The following is a 27,111-nucleotide window of genomic DNA, read 5'->3' on the forward strand; positions in this document are numbered from 1 at the left end:
TCCAGGGGTGGGGTGGCACTGAGGGGATCCCAGCCAGTGGGAACTGCATTATGAGCCACTTCCCAGGACACACGGGTCACAGACAGGCAGGCAGCAGCTGGGGGTCACACAGTGTCTCCACCTCCAGGCCCAGAATTGAACCCAGAGCCCTGTCTGTCTGTCCCTCACTCCACCCCACCACCAAGTTCCAGACGTCCCGCCCCTGCTTTCCCGGGCAGAGGCATGGTATGAGCGTGGGGGACTGTTCCGGTAAGAAGAAAGTTTGTTTTTACAGTGGATGGATGATAGTGAGGCAAGTGAGTGCCAGTGCGTGTGTGTGGGGGTGGGGGTGGGGGGGTGGGGAGTGGTGGTGAGCATGTAGTGACTGAACCTCTCAGCCAAACCTTGTATGTAAGCCTCACCTGCACACATAAACTATTGAGAGGCATGAGCCCTTGGAACTCAGATGTATATCGCCAAACCCAGAGATGCCAGTGCACATTGAGACTGACGGCCAACACAGGCTCAAAGCACATGAGCTCTGGGGCAGCACAGACACCCACACAGTCATTCAGCCAGCCAGGTGCCCACAGCGTGGGTCAGCAGCCAGCACTCCTGGGCAGCACACACTGGACACCCTTAGGCACACGATCAATACTTGGGCACACACCCAGGTTCCCTCCCCTCACCCAAACCCACATCACCATCAGGGGAACACACACAACACAAAAGATTACCCATGCAATCAAGAGACACACAACTCCACAGGCACACTCCACAGAACCGGGCACATACTCAACACACAGGCACACATAAAACACCCCTAGGCAAATGCACAGCAAATAAGGCCCTACACAACACACAGAGGTGTATGCACTTGTAGGTATTCACATCACCACTGGGACCCGTAAGAGACCCATGCCACATTCCTGGGCATACAAAAAGTATATCTAGACACACACACAACATGCCTTGCCACATATACAATACAGGCTACACACAACCAGAGACACCCACAACTCAGTTTGCAGAAAACATTCCTGGGCACTCCCACCCCAACACACATACAGTCACACATTCAGGCGAGAGGGATACCTCAGGTCTACCCCACTCCCGGATGGGGTAGAGGAAACTAGCTTGGATGGCCCTAGGCTCCCCGCTTCCCCCACCCCCACCCCCACCCCCACAGCACAGCTGCACAGTGCCCCTCTGGTGGCCCTCCCTCTCGCTGACAAGGTAGAGAGATGGCATTCCCGGAGGGGCTGCTGGGGCGGTGGTGGTTCCCAGTTCCCGACAGGCACAGGAAGCCCGCAGACTCAGGGTGACCGATTGACCTTAAGGCCTCCCTCTGCACCGCCCCCTTCCTCATTTCCCAAATGACTGGCGTCATTATGAGGTGGGCTGAGAGGCACGATGTTGGGACCGGGGTTTGGGGCATCTCTGGGCAGCGGGCCAGGGAAACGATGCCGAGGCGGATGCATACAGTACCACCCAGGCGTGCGCACAGCACACAGAAGTGCATAATGCACTCACAGTTACATATGCAACCCAGATCTGCTTTGCCGAGGTTGGTAGACAACTCCCAGAAGTAACACACAAAACACACAGGCACATGCTTGACTCTTAGGAATGGACACACAACACACCAGAGAGCTGTGCGTACACACCCATACCTCCCCCAACAACCCTGAGGTTTCTAGGTGCCTCTTTTCGTTAACTGTCCTTGTTTCCTCTGGACCTGAGCCTGAACACAACGCTCTGTATATGTGTGTGTGCCCGTACATGTGTGCATGCAGAGTGCTTTGAACTCTGACTCTGGGAGCTCCTGGAAAGCCCTAGGTCTGAATTTTGGCCTTTCTTCTTCCTAAGGCCATGAAGGACACAACCCCTCTCTGAGCCTCAGTTTCCCCATCTGCACAAAGAGCACAATGAGGCCCAAGCACCTGGTATGCTGTGGGCATTGTCAGGTGTCCACTTTGCACATGCCTCCTGGACCCCCATGGGCCCCCACACCCATCCAGCTCCCCAGATGGTCACACACCCCTCCATGAACACCCCTCCCACTCTCCATTTCAAAACTGCACAATAACCGGATCCATACGACTCCTCATGTAAACAGTCGGCAAAACTCTGTGCTGACTCAGGTTTCAAAGAGTTGGCGTCAGAACCAGAGTCAACGAGGGGCCAAGGCAGTACTTCCCCTGCCCTCACTTCTCCCTCGGAGGCACCAGGTTACTCAGCCCCGTCTCATTCACTCTCACTGTCCCACTTTCACAATCAGCTCCTACAGATTTTTTTGGTTTACTTCCCTTCCTCCCTGTTTTTGTCCCCCCCCCACCACCGCCACCCCGCAACAGAGCCATTTCTTCATTCTCATTCCTGGGTAGGTCACTCAGCCCTTTTGTGTCTAAGTTTCCTCATCTGTATAATGAGAACATGAGCTATATCTAACTCACGGGGATATTGTGAGAAATAAGTTAGTTATTTTGGGAAAAAGGCTCTACATGGGATTGAGCACACAGTAAGCCTCGATCCTCAAGAAGTGTTGGGTACTGTTGTTATTATTGGCTTAACATCTCTTCCTTAACTAACATTAATGAACAAAGAGGCAATCGGGATTGACTAAATGAGATAATGTCTGTAAAAAGACTTTAGAACAGTGCTTTTTTTTTTTTTTAATAGAGACAGGGTTTCACCATGTTGCCCAGACTGGTCTTGAACTCCTGAGCTCAGGCGATCTGCCTGCCTCAGCCTCCCAAAGTGCTGGGATTACAGGTGTGAGCCACCATGCCCGGCCAAGTGCTTTCTTAAAAAATAGATTTAGGCTGGGTCCCGTAGCTCACTCATGTAATCCCAGCACTTTGGGAGGCTGAGGTGGGTGGATCACCCAAGGTCAGGAGTTTGAGACCAGCCTGGCCAACATGGTGAAACCCCGTCTCTACTAAAAATACAAAAATTAGCCAGGTGTGGTGGCGTGTGCCTGTAATCCCAGCTACTGAGGAGGCTGAGGCAGGAGAATTGCTTGAACCCAGGAGGTGGAAGTTGCAGTGAGCCAAGATCTTGCCATTGCACTCCAGCCTGGGAAACAAGATCGAAACTGTCTAAAAAAAAAAAGATTTAGAAGGCCAGGTGTGGTGGCTCATGCCTGTAATCCCAACACTTTGGGAGTTCGAGGCAGGTGGATCACCTGAGGTCAGGAGTTCGAGATCAGCCTGACCAATATGGTGAAACCCCCGTCTCTACTAAAACTACAAGAATTAGCTGGGGGTGGTGGTGGTGTGGCTGTAATCCCAGCTACTCAGGAGGCTGAGACAGGAGAATCTCTTGAACCCCGGAGGCGGAGGTTGCAGTGAGCTGAGATTGCGCCACTGCACTCCAGCCTGGGTGACAGAGCAAGACTCTGTCAAAAAAAAAAAAAAAAAAAAAATTAGATTTAGAGGGTACAGCTGCAGTTTTGTGACATGGATATATTATGTAGTGGTGAAGTCTGGGCTTTTAGTGTCCCCATCAACCAAATAGTGTACATTGTACCCATTAGGCAATTTCTCATCCCTCAAATTCCTCCCAGCCAGAATAGTGCTGGATACGCAGTAAGCACTCCGTAAGGGCTGCTGGTAGTTTTTGTTGTGTTCTTGTTATTGGGCTAACATCCCTGAGTTAATCAAACTTAATTAGCAAGGGAGTATGGTGAGTGAATGAGATAATTTATACAAACACTTTAGCACATAGTACACAGAAAGTGCTCAATAAGTGGCTGCCATCATCACTACCATTATTATTATCGATCTATCCTCCTCGAATTAAGGATGTTAATCAGAACCCCAGGGAAGATTCCTGCATTGTCAAAAAGCTGGTGGGCAAGGATTGCCCCACCCCACCCCCCACCAGGGGTACAGGTCTGTGGGGAAGGGGCAGGGCAGGATGGGGTGGGGATTAGTTTTCTACTGACCCACTCACTTGCTTCTTTCACCATCATTCATGGCCACCCCTTCCCAATGCTCATTCATTCACCCGCACCATTCCCTGCTTGCTAGGACGGTGTCACTCCTGAGTTACAATCCTGGTGCCAGATAGCCTCCGTTTGAATCCCGGCCATGCCCTGTGATCTTGGGAAAATTCTTCAGTTCCTCTACGCCCCATATTTCCTCATCTGTAAAATGGGAATAATAACCGGTACCCATCTAAGAGATTTGTTGTGAGCTTTGAGTGAGATAAACTATGCTGAGTGCCTGGTATGCAGTCGGTGCTATATAAATGCCGGCTATTTGCCTGTTATTTGAGACCCTGGCTTTGGCTCCTGGCCACCTGAGTTCCAGTCTCAGTTCTGCCATGTATTGACTCTGTGATCCTGGGTAAGTCACTTAACCGCTCCGTGCCTCAGTTTCCCCATTTTGTATTCCTCCCCATTCACCTGCCTTATCTCCCTCCACTGCTGCTACTTAATTTGTTTCCTCTCTGCCACCCCTCACCAGCATGTCAGACATACAAAACAAGGGATTTTTGTGTGCTTGGCACACAGTAGATGCACAATAAATGTTGAAGGGCTGAACTAATTTGGGTTTGAGCCATAGGGAGCTTGGGGGATGTGGGTGATTGGATAGATTCTGGAGACTTTAGGGGACTGGGCCGGGGGAAATGCGGCCTCTAAGCTCTCCGCTGAGGCGGCTTGGAAGGAATAGTGACTGACGTGGAGGTGGGGGAGGGGGCTGGCCCGGGCGAGGCCCAGGGAGAGGGAGAGGAGGGGGGCGGGAGAGGAGGAGGGTGTATCTCCTTTCGTCGGCCCGCCCCTTGGCTTCTGCACTGATGGTGGGTGGATGAGTAATGCATCCAGGAAGCCTGGAGGCCTGTGGTTTCCGCACCCGCTGCCACCCCCGCCCCTAGCGTGGACATTTATCCTCTAGCGCTCAGGCCCTGCCGCCATCGCCGCAGATCCAGCGCCCAGAGAGACACCAGAGGTAAGCAGGGCCCGGGGTGGGCCAGCAGGGACCGGAGCTGGGCTGCAGCTTGGGTGCTGGCCACCAGGCCCGTGCACTCCCGTGCCAGATGCCTGTCTACTCAGCTTGGCCTGCGGGTACCAGGACCCTGGGCTAGTCTACGGGGAAGAGGGTCGGAGGCTGGAACCGCTTTCCCAACCCTGAGGCTCCAAACTCCCTAGAACCCCTGACATCTGTCCCCAACTCCCCCAAACCCATGACCCCCTAATATCACAAATGCTTTCCAAATCCCCCCGCAAATTCCTTCATCCCGCAATTTCCCTCATCACCCCCTAAATACCCACCGCTAACCCCTGCAGCTCCCTAAACTCCCCCAGCTCCCCAATCCCCAGTTTCCCAGCTCCCAAACTTCTTTTGCCCTCAAATTCCTCAAGTATCCCCATTGCCTTAAGCCCCCAAATTCCCCCAACCCCTTCAACCTCCAAACTCCCCCAGCTCCCTAAACCCCCAACCTCGTCCAAATTCCTCAACCTCCCTAAATTCCCCCAGCCTCTTATATCTCTTAATATACACAACCCCTAAACTCTGCCTCCTCCAAACTCCTCCAGCCCCCAATCCCAAATTCCTCACCCCCAAACTCCTCAACCTCCAGAATTCCCCAACCCCCTCATTCCTCAAACTTCCTCAGCCCCCTTCTCCCCCAAGTGCCACAACCCCATAACCCCGCAACTCACTCAGTCCCTCAATAATTTAAACTCTCCCAACTCTCTAAACCCTAAATTCCTCTGCGCTCCCCAATCCCCTTAAAATCCCCAAGCTTACCAACCCCTCAAGCCCAAATCCAGCCCCCTAATCCATCCCATAGGCTGCCCCGGGGCAAGATGGGATGGATGACCTGCCCAGGTCAGCAGATCAGCTGGGCCGGGGCCTGCCTGACATCCCCCTTCCCCACAGAACCCACCATGGCCCCCTTTGAGCCCCTGGCTTCCGGCATCCTGTTGTTGCTGTGGCTGATAGCCCCCAGCAGGGCCTGCACCTGTGTCCCACCCCACCCACAGACGGCCTTCTGCAATTCTGACCTCGGTGAGTCCTCACCCCACTCAGCCCACACACTCTGCCTTGGTTTCCCTTTCAGTCCAGTGGGGCTCACCATGGCACTTACCTCTAGAATGATTCCACTCGCCCCTGCACTTCCTCTGCTTTAGCCACACTGGTATCCTCACACTTCCTTGAGTACTCCGTGCCCAAGCCCACCACAGGACCTGCGTGCTGGCTGCTCCCTCTGCCTGGTACACTTTGCCCCCAGGTATCCACATGGGTGGCTGCCTCAAACGTCACCTTCTCAGGATGGCCTTCCCTGGCCATCCTGTTTAAAATTTTAACCCCTGCCCCTTAGTACTCCTGATCTCCTGTTAAAGAGAAAAATATTCAGTGATACTTGTTATAGCACGGTAAGGAAGACCATATTCAGGACCATGGTGATGGGTATAGGAACCACTGCAATGGGATCTTGCAGTCGGCAGGGGAGAGATTGGGCTCAACACTGAATATAGCATGGGCCAGTGGGAATGTGTAGCTAAGGAGTAGTGTGAGGGTCTGTGGGTGGAAATTACTAAGAAGAAACATCAGGGGTAAGGGGGATTCTGGCTAAACCGACCTAACAGGATTCTTGCTGAAGGCAGGCCAAGGGGAATCAGACATCACCTGGGGGATGGTGGAAGATGAAGAACCCAGTCAGATAGCAAGGATGATCAGGTATTGAGGATGATCAGAGATTGAGGATGATCAGATATAGAGGATAGGGGTTCTTGCTAAACTGACTTAGCAAAGCTCTTGGCTAAAACTGGATTTTACAAGGAAGTGCACAGATGGGCCTAGGAGAAGGTTCAGGAGCCTGAGTAAAGTTTGGTCAAGCAAAGAATCTTTGTCAGCCCCTTACCCAGGTCTGTAATTCCCCATTATACTTAATGTCTAACATTCCATATCCTTATTTTGTTCGTTGTTAGCCTGTCTCCTCCTGGCTAGAATGTGAACTCCACAAGGAAAGGGATTTCTGTGTTTTGTTCACTGTTGTGTCCCTAACACCCAGAACAATGTCTGGCACACAGTGGGCACTCCCAAATATTTGAGGAGTAAATGAACAAATCAATGTATGAAAATGGCTTAAGCAGTGCCTGGCAAAGAGAGACACTCAACATACAGATGAATCAATGAACAAATGTGTAAATCACTTTGTGTGCTGTCTGGCATCCAATAACCCCTATTTATGTATGCGCTTTGCTGGTATGATGATGATGATGATGATGATGATGATGATGATGATCTTATTTTTATTGGCTCATGCAGTCCATTTGACTCATATTTCCCTCCTCTCCTGCAGTCATCAGGGCCAAGTTCGTGGGGACACCAGAAGTCAACCAGACCACCTTATACCAGCGTTATGAGATCAAGATGACCAAGGTATCCCCTGCCCCCGCCTCTTTCCCAGCGTTTTCTGACATCTTCCTCCTGGTCAAAACAGAAACTTCTGGACACTGGTTGGTGCGAGAAAGTTGGCTGTGATCTTGGGATGCTAAATGACTTCAGGGAAGAACCTGGAGTGGGAGGATTATGTCAGTAAAAGAGACACTTCCCCTCATCCATCAACAGATGTATAAAGGGTTCCAAGCCTTAGGGGATGCCGCTGACATCCGGTTCGTCTACACCCCCGCCATGGAGAGTGTCTGCGGATACTTCCACAGGTCCCACAACCGCAGCGAGGAGTTTCTCATTGCTGGTGAGGCACCGTCCCCGCGCCCTGTGCCACGCCAAGCAGTCCCTGGGGCGCGGCCTAGCAACCACGAGGGGGCGAGGCTCTGATGGGAATGGTCCCACTGGAAATGGGGACTACCCCAATTTCAGCCTATCAGAAGGCCGGGCTTTTGCCAGCCTGGCGGCTCAGCCAATCACAAGCTGCTTGTCGGTTCCCCCTCCTTTCTCCTTAGGAAAACTGCAGGACGGACTCTTGCACATCACCACCTGCAGTTTCGTGGCTCCCTGGAACAGCCTGAGCTTAGCTCAGCGCCGGGGCTTCACCAAGACCTACACTGTTGGCTGTGAGGAATGCACAGTGAGTGCCTGGACCCCGACCTCCAACGGGAGATCCTTCCCAGGGCCATTCCCTAAATCGTGGGCTTGTTTCTTGCTCCCTCTGGCTATTCTGTGTCCCTGTGGCTGCTCCCCAACCCTAAGGGCTGTCCCTGATCTCTCTTGCTATTTCCCCAAGCCCGAGACTGCTCCCTTACAAATTCTGGCTGCTCCCTTGCCCTGTGTCCAATACCGTATGATCGCCTGTCCCTCCCTGGTCCCTCTAATTCTCCCTTGTGACTATTCTGTAACCCCACTCCCGGTTCCTGAGCCCCTGGGATTGTTTCTTGGTTCCCCAGAATGTTCTCCAAGAACCCAAAGTGCTGTTCCCTAATCCCACTGACCCTTCCTTAGCACATCTGCTTGTTGCTCTGCAGCTCTGACTATTCCAGACACCAGAGGGTGTTACACTGACCTCCTGGCTAGTCCAAGCCTGTTCCCTGATGGCTCCTGATGGCCTCTGAGCCCAATGACTATCTTGGAGCCCCACTGGCTATTCCTGTGCTTAAACTCCTTAGCTGCCAACCGGGTGGGGCCCCTTACTACTGCCAGTTTTTCCCTGTCCTTTGGGACAATTCCACAGGCGACCTGCCTGACTGACCCCCAGGGCCTATTCCCCAGCCACCATTCCAGGACACTGATTTACTGGCTTACTGTTACCTTGCAGGAACTAGTAACATTTCCCTCAATGGGAGGGGCTGTCCTGGGGTATGTACTTAGGTGGGGTGAGAGCAAGTCTCCCCAGCGGCTCAGTGTTGAAAGCTGAGGAGAGGAAGTTCTGCTCCACGGGGGAGGCAGGGAGAAGCCCTCAGAGATGTTTCCCTCCTCCCTTCCAGGTGTTTCCCTGTTTGTCCATCCCCTGCAAACTGCAGAGTGGCACTCATTGCTTGTGGACAGACCAGCTCCTCCAAGGCTCTGAGAAGGGCTTCCAGTCCCGTCACCTTGCCTGCCTGCCTCGGGAGCCAGGGCTGTGCACCTGGCAGTCCCTGCGGTCCCAGATAGCCTGAATCCTACCCGCAGTGGAAGCTGAAGCCTGCACAGTGTCCACCCTGTTCCCACACCCATCTTTCTTCCGGACAATGAAATAAAGAGTTACCACCCAGCAGACACTGTTTCCGTGTAGTGCCTTTGAACAAACCCATGTTGCTGATGACCTGGTGTGTGAGCACCCTGGGACCAGTGGGGATGAGGGATGCCAAATGTTGGGTTTTTTACTTAAATTCTGACATACTGGTAGTAATTCTCAACACTGGCATTAGCACTGATGATCTGCAACAGCAGTAATGGTCACTGAACCCGCATTATCAACCGTAACCTCTGAATAATTTCTCCAGTCAATACTTTAAAACATTTTCCTATACTGATTCCTAATTGCTATTTGCCCAGAGCTTTCTAGTTACAAATTATCCCACAGCTGACAAATCACTGCCTTATTGGAAATTCCCCATTCACACATCTTGCCAGCTGACAGAGTCATTGACAAATGCCCTACCAATTGGCAAATGACTGTCATTGCCTCAAGCACAGTCCTGATGTTGTCCAGTGAGGATGCCCCATCCAAACACGTGGGTGTTACTGTCCCCACCCTCAGGTTTTGTACCATGAGTCTGACTTGAGTGAAAGGGGACCCAGGGCACCCAGAGTCCCACAGTAACCCAGCTGGGGACTTGGGAAGAAGGAGTGGCCCTGGCTCCCCAGCCATGGCTGCAGGACATTCCTTGGAAGGGGCTGTTTGGGGCAGAGGAGAGGTGGGATGGAGAGAAGGTATGAGCTAAAAATCCCCAAGCTCTGCCATCCTCCCTCCCCTACTTCTCCCCTCACTCCTCTGACCAACTTGGAAGGAAATACTGACAGCAATGAAATGCAGGTAGGGTTCAAAATTAAGACCAGCCAGATATGCTGGCCCATACCCTCCACACACCTCCCTCAACCCAACTGTCCCCTCACCCAAACTAGGGTCTCTAGACTCGACCCTCACCTTTCTGAATCATCCTCTAGAAAAACTGAGTGAGAGAACCTCCAAATACTCCCCTCTGAGGCCTTCCTGCTCCCACAGCGGGGTCCAGTCCCTGGCTCCTGCCCCTCATACTCCAAAGGTCTTGACTCAAGTGAGGCCCTTGGGAACTAGAATTTCAGACTGGTGCAAACACTCAATGGAGCACCTGTGTCCTCCTGACCTGAACCTGCTTGAAAAGGGCCCCAATATATCTCCTTTGGTAAAGAAAAGGACCCCCAAATTCCCTCTCATCAGAGTACCCACTGCTGTTACCAATAAGAACCCAGGTCTCCTCCAGGGCATTCTAGGTCACCAAGCACAGCCCCCTGGATCTTCTGTGGTCCTGTCCCAGAGCCTTTTACACTCCTGGGAGGTTACCCCACGGCCCAAATTATGTCCCGGATGGGAATGGGCAGATTTTGAACACACAGTACTCAGCCACTTGAGCAGGGAATGCGCACGCAACAACAATTTCTACATCAACATCTACACCTTGGTTACGCCCTCGGAGAGTCCGAACCTTGTCCACCGAAGGGGGCCAACCGCAGCCTTTGCTGATGGGCACAACTGTAAGGTAAGGGCCCGAGCCCTGGTTCATCCCTGGTGACCTTGTCAATGTTCCCTCAGCTGCCTGCAAGAGTCTGACCACTCCTGGCAATTCGCCAAACCTTAGTGTCAGCTACCTGCACTCTTAAGCTGCTCCCTGGCCTCAGGGCCCATTTCCTAAGTCCTCAGCTCTTCCAAGCCCTAGGGGGAAGGTGAAGTAGCAGGGGAAGGATGGAACCCAGTGTGGAGGTCGTTCTCCTGCCGACCTGTCTACCCTGCAGGTCAGCCCTTCGCCAAGTGCAATGCACAATGGACAGGGAGGACCGGAGACCAGAAAAGGTCTCAGGGGACACAGAGTCCAGAACAGCAGACGAGGCTACCTCCCCCAGAGACCTGGCATGAGCTCCTGGCAGGATCCGTAACCCTGGGCTCATTACATCCGCCATTGCTCTTGTAGAACATCCGTTAAAATAGGTCAAGTGAGCATCCTCCATCCCCAGCATTCGGGGTGTCTGTGGGTGAATCTCTGTTTGGGAGAGACTCTGTGACAGCTTAGAGGAAGCTTGTAGGGGTCACAGCCACGTGTGGTATTCAGCATGGGACCCAGCTCAGTGGGGAGCCTGGGGGCGAGTCCTTCTCTCACCTGAGCCTCAGTCCTTCTCGCCATGTTTAAACATGAGCGTCACAGTCCTGGCCCAGAATCCTTCAGAGGTCTGTGGTGGGGTTGGAGGATGTTTACGGGGTGTCTTTGCCCCTTGGATATTTTTGGGGGTTCAAAACACAGGAAATGGGACAGTCATGGTGGCTGACGCCTGTAATACTAGCACTTTGGGAGGCCAAGGCGGGCGGATCACGAGGTCAGGAGTTCAAGACGAGCCTGGCCAACATGGTTTCCATCTCTACTAAATATACAAAAATTAGCCAGTTGTGGTGGCGCATGCCTGTGGTCCCAGTTACTTGGGAGGCTGAGGCACAAGAATCGCTTGAATCCAGGAGTCGGAAGTTGCAGGGAGCTGAGATCACGCCACTGCACCCCAGCCTGGGGGATAGAGCAAGACTGTCTCAAAAAAAAAAAAAAAATGCCGGGCATGGTGGCTCACGCCTGTAATCCCAGCAATTTGGGAGGCCAAGGTGGGTAGATCACGAGGTCAGGAGATCGAGACCATCCTGGCTAACAAGGTGAAACCCTGTCTCTACTAAAAATACCAAAAAAAAAAAAAAAAAAATTAGCCGAGTATGGTGGTGGGCGCCTGTAGTCCCAGCTACTCGAGAGGCTGAGGCAGGAGAATGGCACGAACCTGGGAGGTGGAGCTTGCAGTGAGCTGAGATCAAGCCACTGCACTCCAGCCTGGGCGACAGAGCCAGACTCCGTCTCAAAAAAAAAAAAAAAAAAAAAAAAAAGCAGGAACCCTGGAGCCAGATCGTCTGCATTCAAATCCTGCCCCTGCCATGTCTTAGCTCTGTGTCCTTGAATAAATCATATTACCTCTCTGAGCCTCAGTTCCTGCATCTGTAAGACAGGGATAAAAAGAAGGCCTAACTCATAGAGACAATGTCCATATTAAATGAGATTGTATATGTGAAGTACTTGGAACAGTGCTAGGCATATAGCACTTACAAGCATTAGTTACTAGGAGTAGTTATGATTACTATAACTTAACTTATAACTTTAGTAGTGATTATTTATAATATTGCAAACAATGTTTGATATTAGGCACGATAATATACAATATTGGAAATAATGTGTATGATTAGTACCAATAATTTAATATCCATTTCTCCCCCACACCAGTCTCCTCACCAAAATACAAGCTCCTGACCCTGCTCTGCCTGAAGGAATGGGGTAGGTCTACAAAAGCTACTGATGTGATACTAAGATCCCAGTTCTTTATGCCATAAATGCTCCTCAGTCCCAGTGTCCCTCTCTCTTTTCCCCCTCACAGACAATCCAGTTTCCTAGTGGAGTCCTGAACCTGTGGCTCATAGAAGCACCTGAAAATAAAGAGCAATGTGGTTAGATCCTTCTACACGCCCACCCACAACAACTGTGGCAACACCATGAGGAGAGGTTCCCTTTAGGGATTCCTAACGGCAGGCCAGCCAACCTGTCCCCACCCTGTGTGGACTCCTCACCCTCAGGTCTCCCTCTGCACCACCCTGGAACAAAAAGTCCCCATCCCTGGGGCATTCTCCCCACGAAGAACCCCTGCCCCACAATACTATGTTCCCAACTTCAGCCCGTCACAGCAAATTTTGTCCCCAGTTCATAGTGTTCTGAGTCTTTGAGACTTGGGGATCATAGCATGTCCTAGCCAAGGGACATATGGTCATGCTACACTGGTCCTCGGGGCATGGCCTCTGTCCCTCCAGGCCCTTTGAGGGATAGAAGTCTGCACTCTACGAGATGGGGGGGTGCATCCTTGGAAGGGGCTCAGGGAGGAGCCCAGAAAGGGCTTCCTGACTTTCTATAGGAAAGGATGTGATGGGACCTTGAGTGAGTCCCTCAGGGACTCCCGCAGCCACAGGAGTCCCCTTTGTGTTGTGGCTCGCCCCTGTTCTTCCTGCCTCTTGCTCCCTTACTTCTTCTTCCTATTCCCTGCTCCTTGTCCCCGTTGCCTACTTCCTATCCCTTGCTCCTTCTACATATTCCCTACTCTTTTGTAAAATGTTTTATTTTATTATTTTATTTTATTTTATTTTATTTTATTTATTTTATTTTTGAGACAGAGTCTTACTCTGTTGCCCCAGCTGGAGTGCAGTGGTGCAATCATAGTCCATTGCAACCTCAACTTCCTGGGCTCAAGCGATCCTCCCACCTCAGCCAGCTAAGTAGCTGGGACTACAGGCACATGCCACCATGCCCAGCTAATTTTTTGTAGAGACGGGGTTTTGTCATGTTGCCCAGGCTGGTCTGGAACTCCTAGGCTCAAGCGATCCTCCCAGCTCAGCCTCCCAAAGTGCTGGGATTACAGGCGTGGGCCATCAGGCTCCGCCTGCATGTTCCCTACTCTCAAGCCCTGCTCCAGCTCCTGTTCCCACTCCTGGTGGTTCCCTTTCTGTTTCTACTCTTGTTAGAACTACATAGTTACAAAACAGCTAGGAGGTGCTGCGGCCCTACCAGGCACCAGGAATTAATGAGAAAGATTGCTGTTAAGGTAGTATGGCTTTGGTACAGGATTACAGAAAGTGGCCAATGGAACAGAATAGAGTTCTGAACCTGCAGGACAAAGATATTAAATGTCAGTATAGGCCGGGCGCGGTGGCTCACGCCTGTAATCCCAGCACTTTGGGAGGCCGAGGCGGGTGGGTCACCTGAAGTCAGGAGTTCGAGACCAGCCTGGCCAACATGGTGAAACCCCGTCTCTTCTACAAATGCAAAAATTAGCTGGGTGTGGTGGGATGCCCCTGTAATCCCAGCTACTTGGGAGGCTGAGGTGGGAGAATTGCTTGAACCCAGGAGGCGGAGGCTGCAGTGAGCCAAGATCACGCCACTGCACTCCAGCCTGGGCAACAGAGAGAGAGACCCTGTCTCAAAAAAAAAAAAAGTTAGTATATATATGACAGAGGTGGCATACAAGCTCAGTGGGGGACAAAGGCTTACCTATAAGGAAAAAGATGAACTCAATTCACACTGTATATGAAAAGGAATTTCAGAAGAATGAAGAATTTAGATGGCAAAAACAAAACTTTACTAAAAAGTCCCTCTTTGCTCTAGTGACTTGAGTCACTACTTTAATCATACACTAAAGTTCCATACGTACATGGATCTATAACTGGACTTTTGTTTTTCTTCCTTTAATCTGTCAGCCTGTCTATTCATGGGTCAGCATCATACTATTTAAATTATAAAAGCTTCAGGCTGGACATGGCGGCTCATGCCTATAATCCCAGAGTTTTGGGGAGGCCAAGGCAGGAGGATTACTTGAGGCCAGGAGTTTGAGACCAACCTAGGCAACATAGCAAGACCGTGCCTCTACAAAATAAACAATAAAAAAAATTAGCTATACATGCACCTGTAATTATAGCTACTCAGGAGGCTGAGGTGGAAGGATTGCTGGAACCCAGGAGGTTGGGGCTGCAGTGAGCTACAATCATGCCACTGCACTCCGGCCTGGGCAATACAGCAAGATTTTGTCTCAAATAAATAAATAAATAAAATCTTCGTAAAATGTCTGGTGGCAGAGACATCAGACTCCCTGTAGGCTGGGAGTATGAGTCCTTATTATCACTCTTCTTTTTCAGGGTTTTCCTAGTTTTTCTTGCATGTTTGCTTTTCCATATGAACTTTACTATCAACTCATCTAGCTCTAGATATAAGTTTGTAGGTATATTTTTGGGAATCACATTAAATACATAAATTAAATAAGGACGTGAGAAGGTGAACTGCCATTTTCATGATGTTAATTCATTCTATCCGAGAACAAGGAATGTCTTTCCATCTGCCTAAGTCTACCTTTGTGCCTTTCAGGAGTGTTTTAAACTTTTCCTCATATCACTTTGCACATCCCTTCTTGATCTTATCCCAAATATCTTATTTTTTTTGTTATTGTATATGTTTTCTCTTCTATTATATCTTCTATCTGGTTATTTGTGTATATAAAAACTACTGATTTCTGCATATTGATTTCATATGCTGCTGTTACTGCATTCTTTTTTATTTTTATATTTTGAGACAAGGTCTCGCTCTGTCACCCAGGCTAGAGTGTAGTGGTGGGATCATAGCTCACTGCAGCCTCAAACTCCTGGACTTAAGTAATCCTCCCACCTCAGCCTCCCGAGTAGCTGGGACTACAAGGGCCCACCACCATGTCTGGCTAATTTTGTGTTTTTTTTGTTTTGTTTTGTTTTTTGGTAGAGATGGGGTTTCACCATGTTGACCACGCTGGTCTTGAACTCCTGGGCTCAAGTGATCCTCCTGCCTTGGCCTCCCAAAGTGTTGGGATTACGATGTAAGCCACCGTGCTCACCCTTAATGTGGTTTTGAATTTGTTTGCTAATATTTTATTTAGGATTTTTGCATTGATATTTATAGTAAAAATGGTCTATGCTATTTTTTTTTTTGAGACAAAGTCTCGCTCTATCACCCAGGCTGGAGTGCAGTGGCACGATCTCAGCTCACTCAACCTCTGCCTCCTGGGTTCAAGTTATTCTCCTGCCTCAGCCTCTGGAGTAGCTGGGACTACAGGCGCACACCACCACGCCCAGCTAATTTTTATATTTTTAGTAGAGATGGGGTTTTACCATGTTGGTCAGGCTGGTCTCGAACGCCTGATCTCAAGTGATCCACCTGCCCTGGCCTCCCAACATGCTGTGATTAGAGCCGTGAGCTACTGCACTAGGTCTATGCTTTTCTTTGTGCTATTAATGTTATAATTGCTTTAGAAAGGTAATATGGAAGTTTGTCTTCATTTTCCATTCTGTGGAACAATTTATGTGGCCATTGGGATTAACTGGTCTCTAGCATTTCAGTGGAATTCCCCTGTGGAATCATCTGGGCCTGATGCTTTTTTATAGGGAAGTTCCTTAAAAACTTTCTCTATTTCTTTTATGGAAATTGGTTTGTTAACCTCTAATGGGGTCGATTTTGGTAAACTGTGTTTCCCCAGGAAATTACTTATTTTCATCTAGGTTTTCTATTTTATCTGTGGATGCCTTTTTTATATTTTGACTTTTAGAACCACGCTAATGTCTTACATTTAAAAATATAAAATTAAATCAGCATTACCAGGCATGGTGGCTCATGCCTGTAATGCCAGCACTTTGGGAGGCCAAGGCAGATAGATCGCTCGGGCTCAGGAGTTTGAGAGTAGCCTGAGCAACATGGTGAAACCCAATCTCTTATAAAAAATACAAAAGAATTAGCTAGGCATGGTGGCACGGACCTGTGGCCCCAGCTACTCAGGAGGCTGAGGTGGGAAGGTTGCTTGAGTCCAGGAGGCGGAGGTTGCAGTGAGCCAAGATTGTGCCACTGCACTCCAGCCTGGGCAACAGAGTCACGGACTCTATCTCAAAAAAAAAAAAAAAAAAAAAAAAAAAAAGGCTGGGTGCAGTGGCTCACGTCTGTAATCCCAGAACTTTGGAAGGCCGAGGCAAGTGGATCACCTGAGGCCAGGAGTTCAATACCAGCCTGGCTAACATGGTGAAACCCCGTCTCTACTAAAAATACAAAAAAAATTAGCCGGGTGTGGTGGTGCACACCTGTAGTCCCAGCTACTTGGGAGGCTGATGCAAGAGAATTGCTTGAACCCGGGAGGCAGAGGCTGCAGTGAGCCGAGATCACACCACCACACTCCAGCTGGGCGACAAAGTGAGACTCTGTCTCAAAAAAAAAAAAAGAAAAAGAAAAAAAAAGACCTCCCTTTCAGAAGGGGTCCTGCCCAGTACCCAGAAGGAAGGGATGTTGCAGAGAGAGTCTAAGGCTCTGAACAGACAGGCCTTGCTGGGTTTCCCCACTCAGTCTGTTAGTACAAGATCATACCCTTTTTGTCCCATCACATTGCTTTCTTTCTTTTCTTTTCTTTTCTTTTTTTTTTTTTTTTTTTTGAGACAGAGTTTCACTCTTGTTGTCCAGGCTGGAGTGCAATGGTGCGATCTCAGCTCACCGCAACCTCCGTCTCCTTGGTTCAAGCAATTTTCCTGCCTCAGCCACTCGAGTAGCTGGGATTACAGGCATGCGCCACTGCCCCTGGCTAATTTTGTATTTTTAGTAGGTATGGGGTTTCTCCATGTTGGTCAGGCTGGTCTAGAACTCCCGACCTCAGGTGATCCGCCTGCCTCAGCCTCCCAAAGTGCTGGGATTACAGGTGTGAGCCACTGCGCCCGGCCGTCCCATCACATTTCTATACAGTTATAAATCCTGCCTATGCAATGAAGTCTCCATGAAGGGCTGAAGAGGATGGAATTGGAGAGCTTCTGGATAGCCGAACATGTGGGGTTCCTGGAGGGTGGCTACCTGGGGGTGGGGCATGGAAGTTCTGTGCTCTTTCCCACATGCTTCGTCCTCTGCATCTCTTCATCTGTATCCTTTGTAATGTAATACTCTTTACAACAAACTGATCATGTAAATAAATGTTTCCCTGAGTTCCATGAGCCACACTAGCAAACTAATTGAACCTGAGGAATGGGTTGTGGACCCTGATTTATAGCTAGTTGGTCAGAAGCACAGGTAAAATAACCTGGGGCTTGCCATCAGCATTAGAAGTAGGGCTTAGTCTTGTGGGACTACATCCTTAACCTGTGTGATCTGATGCTATCCTCCAGGTAGATAGTGTCAGAATTGAATTGCAGGACATCCAGCTGGTATATTAATTTGCTGCAGAATTAATTGCTTGCTTGGTGTGTGTGTGTGTGTGTGTGTAAAAACCTCCACACATTGTATTGTGAGAGCAGAAGAAAAAACAGTTTGATTCTTCTACTCACACACATAAAACAATTTTATATATACACGTATATGAAATTATATATATATACATAAAGAAATGAAATGTCCTAGCTGTGTACAATGAGAGGGCCTTGAAGCAAGAACATTCCAGTAGCAATGAGTAAATCTAGTTCCCAGATCTTGGCTTTGAAATACTACTATCTTTGGGCTGGAGCCGGGAAAGAACAAGATATGCCTGGAGGTGATGTCAGCAGAAATGTAAGAGCCTATCCTCTCCTCCTTAAAATTGCTTAAAAGCGATGAGAACACTGGCAAAAATTGTCAAAACAAACTTATCAGAACTCTGGAAATTGACCAAGGTCTACAATTCAGAAAGCGTTTTTTCAAGAAAATGGCTGAATCTTGGTAACAACAGGAAACTGTGGCATTTGAACTTCTCCTGTACGCATCCCCTTCTCCTCACCTCCACAAGAGCTTTGAAAATCAACAGCCCTGCAATTCCGGTGAAAACCAGCAGACTAGCAACCATTGGAGGAGGCAGAACAGGGTTGGAGTTCCTCCAAAACCTCATTTCCAGAGAACTGTCTTTATTTGATCTGTCCGGCACTATCCTGAATACTCCACTCATGGGGCTCATCTGGTATAAACAGCTTTCTCTGGGGGTGCTTTTCAGAAACAATTAGCAGCAACTGTTTAACACAGCAGTGATAACATTTAGGAAAAAAAAAACAAGCTTATCAAGAAAACTTAAAAGGAAAATCTAGGTAATTATATATCCATTATCAGTCCATTATTAGGCTTTAAAAAGCTCTGACATATGCCTGGGAATCTAGAAAACCACAAATATGCATAAGGCTGTATGTATGCCTAGGATCTCTGGCTGACCTCAAAACTCTGCACAAGCAGGAAATGAAGGATAAGGCAAAGTTGTAAACAGCCTGCCTTTGCATTAAAGGCACACCCTGACATGCACATAGAGCCCATCAGCAAAGTCTGGGAGACTTACTGGTTTCAGGTGATTTAAAGAAATATCTGTCCAATCATTAGCTGACCACTAAGCTAATGGAGCAGAGACTTGGGTGGCCACACATGACAAAGAACACAGGCTTTACAGAATTAGTTCAGGAAAGTCACTAAAAACAAAACAAAACAAAGCAATAAAAACAAATCCTGAGGAGGGGAGAGAATCTGATTCCCAGAGTTGCCACATTATATTATTTAAATGTCCAGTTTTCAACAAAAATGTATGAGAGATGCAAAGAGACAAAATTAAGTGTGGCCCAAACACAGGGAAAAAAGCAGTCAAACACTATCCCTGAGGAAACCCAGATGTTAGACTTAATAGGCAAAAACTGTAAATCAGTGATTTTTAATATTTTCAAAGAACTAAAGGAAACTATGTTTAAAGAACTAAAGGAAAGGATAAAATGATATCCTAATAAGTAGAGAGTATCAATAAAGAGAAATTACATAAAAAAGAAATTCTGGGCCAGGCACTCACGCCTGTAATCCCAGCACTTTGGGAGACCGAGGCAGGTGGATCACCTGAGGTCAGGAGTTCCAGACCAGCCTGGCCAATATGGTGAAACCCCCTCTCTACTAAAAATACAAAAATTATCCAGGCGTGGTGGCGTGTGCCTGTGATCCCAGCTACTTGGGAGGCTGAGGCATGAGAATTGCTTGAACCTGGGAGGTGGAGGTTGCAGTGAGCCGAGATTGCACCATTGCACTCTAGCCTGGGTGACAGGAGTGAAACTCCATCTCAAAAAAAAAAAAAAAAAAAAAAGAAATTCTGGAGATAAAAAGCATAATAACTGAAATGAAAAATTCACTAGAGGGGATCAACAGTAGCTTTGAGCTGGCAGAGTAAAGAATCAGTGAATTTGAAGACAGGTCAGGTGAGATGATCCAATCTGAGGAACAGAAAGAAGAAAAGTAAACAAAATGAACACAGTCCTAGAGATCTGTGGAACACCATGAAGCATATAAACACCCACATAATGGAAGTCCCAAAAGGAGAGAGAAAAGAGAGAAAAAAAGGTGCAAGAAAGACTATTTGAAGGAATAATGGCTAAAAATCCCCCCAATTTGATTTAAAGCATTAATCTATGCATTTAAGAAGTGCACTGAACTCCAACTAAGATAAATTCAAAGAGATAGGCACCCAGACACATCATAAACTTATAAAAGCTAAAGACAGAGAGAATCTTGAAAGTAAGAGAGAAGTAACTCATCATATACAAGGAATCCTCAATAGGATTAGCAGCTAATTTCTCATTAGAAATCTTGAAGTCAGAGGGCAGTAGGACAACATATTCAAAGTACTGAAAGAAAAAGACTGCCAAACAAGAATTCTACATCCAGCAAAATTATCTTTCAAAAATGAAGGAGAAATTAAGACATTCACAGATAAACAAAAACAGATAATTCATCACTAACACACTTCTATAAGAAATGCTAAAGGGAGTCCTTCAGGGTGAAATAAAATGATACTAGCTAGTAATGTAAATCTACATAAAGAAATAAATAGCACCTGTAAAGTTAATTACATAGGTAAATATAAAAGACAGTATAAATGCATTTTTTTAAGTGTAACACTTTTTTCCTCCTATCTGATTTAAAAGACAACTGCATAAAGCAATAACTATAACTATGTTCATGGGCACACAATGTGTAAAGATGTAATTTGTTTGACAATAATAGCACAAAGGAGGGATGAAGGAATAAAGTTATATAGAGGCAATTTCTTTGTATTACTGAGCTTAATTTGGTATTAATTCTAATTGGAGTAATATAAGTAATGATGTTAATTGTAATACCCAAGGAAACAACTAAGAAAAAAAAAAACAGGCTAAGTGCAGTGGCTCATGCCTGTAATCACAACACTTTGGGAGGCCAAGGTGGGTGGGTAACTTGAGCTCAGGAGTTTGAGACCGGCATGGGCAACATGGCAAGATCCTGTCTCTACAAAAAAATTAAAAATTGGCCAGGTGCGGTGGCACACGCCTGTAATCCCAGTACTTTGGGAAGCCAAGGTGGGTGGATCACAAGGTCAGGAGTTTGAGACCAGCCTGGCCAACATGGTGAAACCCCGCCTCTACTAAAAATACAAAAAAATTAGCTGGGTGTGGTGGCAGGCACCTGTAGTCCCAGCTACTCAGAAGGCTGAGGCAGGAGAATTGCTTGAACCCGGGAGGTGGAGGTTGCAGTGAGCCGAGATTGTGCCACTGCACTCCAGCCTGGGTGACAGAGTGAGACTCTGTCTCAAAATAAATAAATACATAAATAAAAATAAATAAATAAATAAAAAATAAAAAACTAAAAATTAGCTGAGCATGATGGCATATGCCTGTGGTCCCAGCTATTCAGGAGGCTGAGGCAGGAGGGTAGCTTGAGCCCAGGAGGTTGAGGCTGCAATGAGCCATGTTCCTACCATGGCACTCTGGCTTGGGTGACAGAGCAAGACTCTGTATCAAAAAAATATGTAAAAATTTCTTAAATTAAAAAAAGAATAAAAGAAAAGACATAGGGAAGAAACAACAGAAAAATTTAAAATGGTACACTAGAAAATATCTGTTTAACTTAAAAGAAGGCATTACTAGAGGAATACAGGAACAAAAAATAAGATATAGAAAACAAATAGCAAAATTGCAAACATAAACTCTACCTTATCAGGAATTACAATAACATAAGTTAATTAAACACTGCAATTAACCCTTTTCCAGTTTAGGAAAAAAAAACGTGCAGCTTGCTGCCTGTGCTCACTAGATTTTACATAAACATGCTCTTCGAGGCTGAAGCAAAGCTAACTGATTTTCAATGTCAAAACAAAATATAAAAACTATTCTTGGAGTTATTTCTAAGTTGAACTAACATCAGAATCATCTATTTTGGAAAAATCAGATTCATCAAATGATTCTTCATCCAACGACTGTTTAAGAACGATGTTAACATCATTTGTAGGGATGCTACATTTTCTAGGATTTGACATTTTCAGTGATTGAGAATTACTATATTTTGTAAGTGGAAATACCACTCCTAAAAACAGAATGCTATAAATAGAATGATGTCTTTTGTTTCCAAAGTCGATATACTAGAGTGATGTGAAAATAATAATAAAAATGAGACAGTTTGTGGCAAAGTTATCTCGGGGTAAACACTGCAGCCACAAGTGCCATCAGAGAGTGTTCTCAGCACAAATGGTAAAGGGTTAATAGGCACAGTGGATGAAAAACATGACTTAATTATATGCTATCTATAAGAGGCACATTTTAGATTCAAAGACCCAAATAAGTTGAAAGTAAATGGATGGAAAAAGATTTACCATGCAAACAATAGCCAAAAGAGAGCTGGAATAGCTATACTAATATGAGGTAAAATAGAATTTAAAACAGCAATTGTTACTTGAGATAAAGAAAAATATTTTATAAGCATAAATGGTCGATCCATCAAGAAGATTTAACAATAATAAGTATATGTGCACCTAACAACACAGCACAAAATATATGAAATAAAAATAGGCAGAATTGGAGACAGAAATAGACAATTCAACAATTATAGCTGAAGACTTCAATATCTCATTTAAAGAAATGGATAAAACAACTAGACAGGGAACCAACAAGGAAGTTTTTTTTTTTTTTTTTTTTTTTTTTTTTTTGAGATGTGGTCTCACTCACACTGGAGTGCAGTGGCACAATCTCAGCTCACTGCAACTCCACTTTCTGGGCTCAAGTGATCCTCCCACTTCAGCCTCCTGAGTAGCTGGGACTATAGGCATGTGCCACCATGTGGCTTTTTGTGTGTGCATGTGTATTTTTTGTAGAGTTGGGGTTTTGCCATGTAGCCCAGGATGGTCTTGAACTCCTGCACTCAAGCAATCCACCCGCCTCAGACTCCCAAGGTGCTGGAATTACAGGTGTGAGCTACTGTGCATGGCCAATAAGGAAGATTTGAAAAATGCTATAAACCAATTAGACCTCATAAACATCTATAGAACACTTCACCCTACAATGGCAGAATATACATTCTTCTTCAGTGCACATGGAACATTCTTCAGGACAGACCATATGTTAAGCCAGAAAACAAATCTCAGTAAATTGAAAAGGACTGAAATTATACAAAATATGTTCTCTGACCACAACGGAATGAAATTAGACATCAAAAACCAAAGAAAATTTGAAAAATTTACAAATATGTGGAAAGTAACACACTCCTAAATAACCAATAGGTCAAAGAAGAAATCACAAGAGAAATTAGAAGATACTTTGAGATGAATGAAAATGAACACACAACATGTCAAAATGTAAGGGATGCAGTTAAAGTGGTGCTTAAAGGAGAATTCATAGTTGTAACTGCCTATATCTAAAAAGAAGAAAGATATCAAAATCAGTAATCTAATCTTCCATTTTTTTCTAGGAAATTAGAAAGAAAACAGCAAACTAAGTCCAAAGCAAGCATAAGGAAAAACATAATAAAATAAGAGTAGAAATAAATGACATAAAGAATTTTAAAAATAGAGAACTAATAAAACAAAAATTTGGTTCTTTGAAAAGATCAATAAAATTGATATACCTTTAGACTAAGAATAAAAAAGGGCAGAAAATTCTAATTACTAAAATCAGGAATGAAAGAGTGGACATACTACTGACCTTACAGAAATAAAAAGTATTATAAGAGAGTAGTGTGAACAATTATGTGCCAATAAGTTAGAAAACCTAGATGAAGTGGACAAATTCCTAGGAAGACACAAACTACAAAAACTGACTCAGTAAGAAATGGAAAATCTGAATAGACCTATAACAAGTGAAGAGATTGATTTAGGAATAAGTAAAACTTCCTACAAAGATATACCCAGGACCAGATGTCTTCACTGGTGAATTCTACTAAACATTTAAAAAGAATTAATACCGACCAGGCATGGTGGCTCACACCTGTAATCCTAGCATTTTGGTAGGCCAAAGCAGGAGGATTGCTTGAGCCCAGGAGTTCAAGACCAGCCTGAGCAACACAGCAAGACCCTGTCTCAAAAAAAGAAAAAAAAATTAATGCCAATCTTCACAAAATCTTCCCAAAAATAGAAGAAGGAACACTGTCCAATTTATTCTATGAGGCCAGTGTTATCCTGATACCAAAACCAGAAAAAGACATCATAAGAAAACTACAGAGCAATGTCTCTTATGAATATAGATACAATAATCCTTAACAAAATAATCACAAACTGAATCCTACAACATACAAAAAGGATTTATACCAAGGCCAACTGAGATTTAGCCTAAGAATGCAAATGTCTACACCTAGACACATCATAAACAAACTTATGAACGTATCAACTTGCATGAAAATCAATTAATGTACTGTATACCATATTCATTGAATAAAGGACAAAATTCACACAATCATGTCAATAAACACAGAAGAAGCATTTGAAAATGTCCAATATCCTTTCACGACAAAAATACTCAACCAACTAAGAACAGAAGGAGAAATTTGTCAACACTTAGGTAGCAGCTAATATATGCCAGATGCATTGTTCTAGACACCTTACATTTACTAAGTAATTTCATTCTCACACTAACTATATGAGGCAGGAACTATTATTACCTACATTTTGCAGATGAATAAACTGAGGTACAGGGCATTTAAGTAACTTTTCCTGTGTTAAGCAACTAATAAGTTGTGGAGGTAAGATTCTCATACAGAAATTCTGGCTACAGAGTCCATGCTCTTAATCACATTCTGCTCTACTGTCTCTCAAAGAATGTAGACTAATAATAATCATAAACAAATTGGGTTTCCTTAAAACTAATGATTCAAGCCGGGCATGGTGGTTCATGCCTGTAATCCCAGCACTTTGGGAGGCCGAGGCGGGCAGATTGAGACCATGCTGGCCAACATGGTGAAACCCCGTTTCTACTAAAAATACAAAAAGTAGCTGGGCATGGTGGCACGCACCTATAGTCCCAGCTACTCGGGAGGCTGAGGCAGGAGAATCGCTTGAACCCGGGAGGCAGAGGCTGCAGTGAGCCGAGATCGTGCCACTGCACTCCAGCCTGGCAACAGAGCGAGACTCCTCCTCAAAAGAAAAGAAAAACTAATGATTCAATCTTTATCTGTAAGTAAACTTAACTTATAACACTGTTGACGTATATCAGTGATCATAATTTGTAATACTGGTAAGAATTGCTAATATTAGTAGCAATGTTTATTTAATCAAGTTGATAATGTTGGGTCAATATTTATATTTAATTGTAATTTTAGTCATAAAATTGGTGATGATCATTTATATGAGTAAACATAATTTGTAATATTGGTAAAAATTGACAAAATTACTTATACAATTTGATTGCATTAGTAACAATTATTTAATTTCTATTTCTAACTAAAATTTGATTAATAACTGTGGTACTCATAATTTATATTAGTAATCAAAATTTTAATATTAGTGTTTTTTTATAATAGCAGTTAGAATGTTAACCATATTAGTAATTATTTCTATTAGGAACTACAAGATAATTCAAAACACAGGTACTCATGGGTTATATTAGTAATCTTAATTTGTAACACTGTAATAGTTTTATCTGTAACAATTTTTACACTGTTTGTACTAATGGTTTAATTTTATTTACTTATTTAATTTTATTTACTTATTTATTTATTTACTTATTTATTACTTATATATTAAACAGAGTGGGCAACCCACTCTGTTGCCCAGGTTGGGGTGCAGTGGTGCTATCATGGCTCACTGCAGCCTCAACCTCCAGGGCTCAAGTGATCTTCCCACCTCAGCCTCCCAAGTAGCTGGGACTACAGGTGCATGCCACCACACTGGGCTGATTTTTAAATTTTTTGTAGAAATGGGGTCTCACTATGTTGCCCAGGCTGGTCTCAAACTCCTGGGCTCAAGAGATCCTCCCACTTTGGGTTTAAATTTTTTAAAAGTAATTATAACAATTTACAACATAAGTACTAATCATTTATACTAATAAACTTAATTTGTAACACTGTAATGCATTGTAATATTAGTTGTTATATTTGATGATATTAGCAATGATAATTCAATTTCTATTATTTAAACGTTCAGCATATTTTATTCTAGCATATTGTAGCCCAATGACCCAACTGTGGTAGTCTCCACTGCGTGCCATGTTTATATAAGTCAAAACAGGTACTTATAATTTATATTAGAGCATAATTTGTAATAGCCATAATCATTTGTAATAACAGCAATAATCTTTGATGCTATTAGTAATGATTATTCAATTTCTACTAGAAACTATAATTTAATTCATGACATAGGTACTCATAATTTACAACAGTAAAAATAATTTATAATATTGGTGACAATTTGTAATATTAGTGATTTTATATATATATATATATATTTTTTTTTTTTTTTGAGATGGAGTTTCGCTCTTGTTGCCCAAGCTGGAGTGTAATGGCATGATCTTGGCTCACCGCAACCTCCACTTCCCGGGTTCCAGCGATTCCCCTGCCTCAACTTCCCAAGTAGCTGGGATTACAGGCATGCACCACCACGCCGGGCTAATTTTGTATTTTTTTAGTAGAGACAGGGTTTCTCCATGTTGGTCAGGCTGGTCTCAAACTCCCGACCTCAGGTGATCCGCCTGCTTCGGCCTCCTGAAGTGTTGGGATTACAGGCATGAGCCACCACGCCTGGCCAGTGATTATATTTCATAATAGTAACCAAAAGTTCAATTTCTATTCATTAATTAATTTATTTATTGAGACGAAGTGTCACTCTGTTGCCCAAGCTGGAGTGCAGTGGCGTGATCTCAGCTCACTGCAACCTCCAATTCCCGGGTTCAAGTGATTCTCCTGCCTCAGCCTCCCAAGTAGCTGGGACTACAGGCACGCACCACCATGCCCAGCTAATTTTTGTATTTTTAGTAGAGACGGGGTCTCATTACGTTGACCAGGCTGGTCTTGAACTCCTGACCTCATGATTTGCTCACCTCGGCCTCTCAAAGTGCTGGGATTACAGGCGTGAGCCACCGTGCCTTGCCAACAATTTAATTTATAACATTACTATTGATAAATGTTATTGGCAATCCTAATTTGAATATAGGTAAAATTTCTATCAGAAGGAATATTTGATAATGTTAGTAATAATGACTTAATTTCTATATGTA

At 45.4% G+C, this 27,111-nt stretch overlaps 2 protein-coding genes across 6 annotated transcripts in view; one reads left to right on the forward strand and one right to left on the reverse strand.

Moving 5' to 3' along the window:
• SYN1 (synapsin I) overlaps positions 1-27,111 on the reverse strand; it is a 47,849-nt gene that overhangs the window by 5,654 nt on the left and 15,084 nt on the right. The gene's annotated exons all lie outside the window — the stretch shown is intronic.
• TIMP1 (TIMP metallopeptidase inhibitor 1) lies at positions 84-9,144 on the forward strand. Of its 4 annotated transcripts, none has more exons than XM_054544009.1 (7): positions 84-296; positions 4,881-4,934; positions 5,868-5,996; positions 7,294-7,373; positions 7,563-7,689; positions 7,898-8,022; positions 8,876-9,144. In XM_054544009.1, exons 1-7 carry the CDS (start codon positions 278-280, stop codon positions 9,044-9,046), a joined length of 705 nt encoding a protein of 234 aa, XP_054399984.1. In that variant the 5' UTR covers positions 84-277; the 3' UTR covers positions 9,047-9,144.

This window comes from Pongo abelii, chromosome X (genome assembly GCF_028885655.2).
Source record: "Pongo abelii isolate AG06213 chromosome X, NHGRI_mPonAbe1-v2.0_pri, whole genome shotgun sequence".
NCBI lineage: Eukaryota > Metazoa > Chordata > Mammalia > Primates > Hominidae > Pongo > Pongo abelii.

Coding starts and splice junctions, on each gene's coding strand:
- TIMP1 (XM_024240291.3), top strand. CDS start 7,591: ATGCCGCTGACATCCGGTTCGTCTACACCCCCGCCATGGAGAGTGTCT.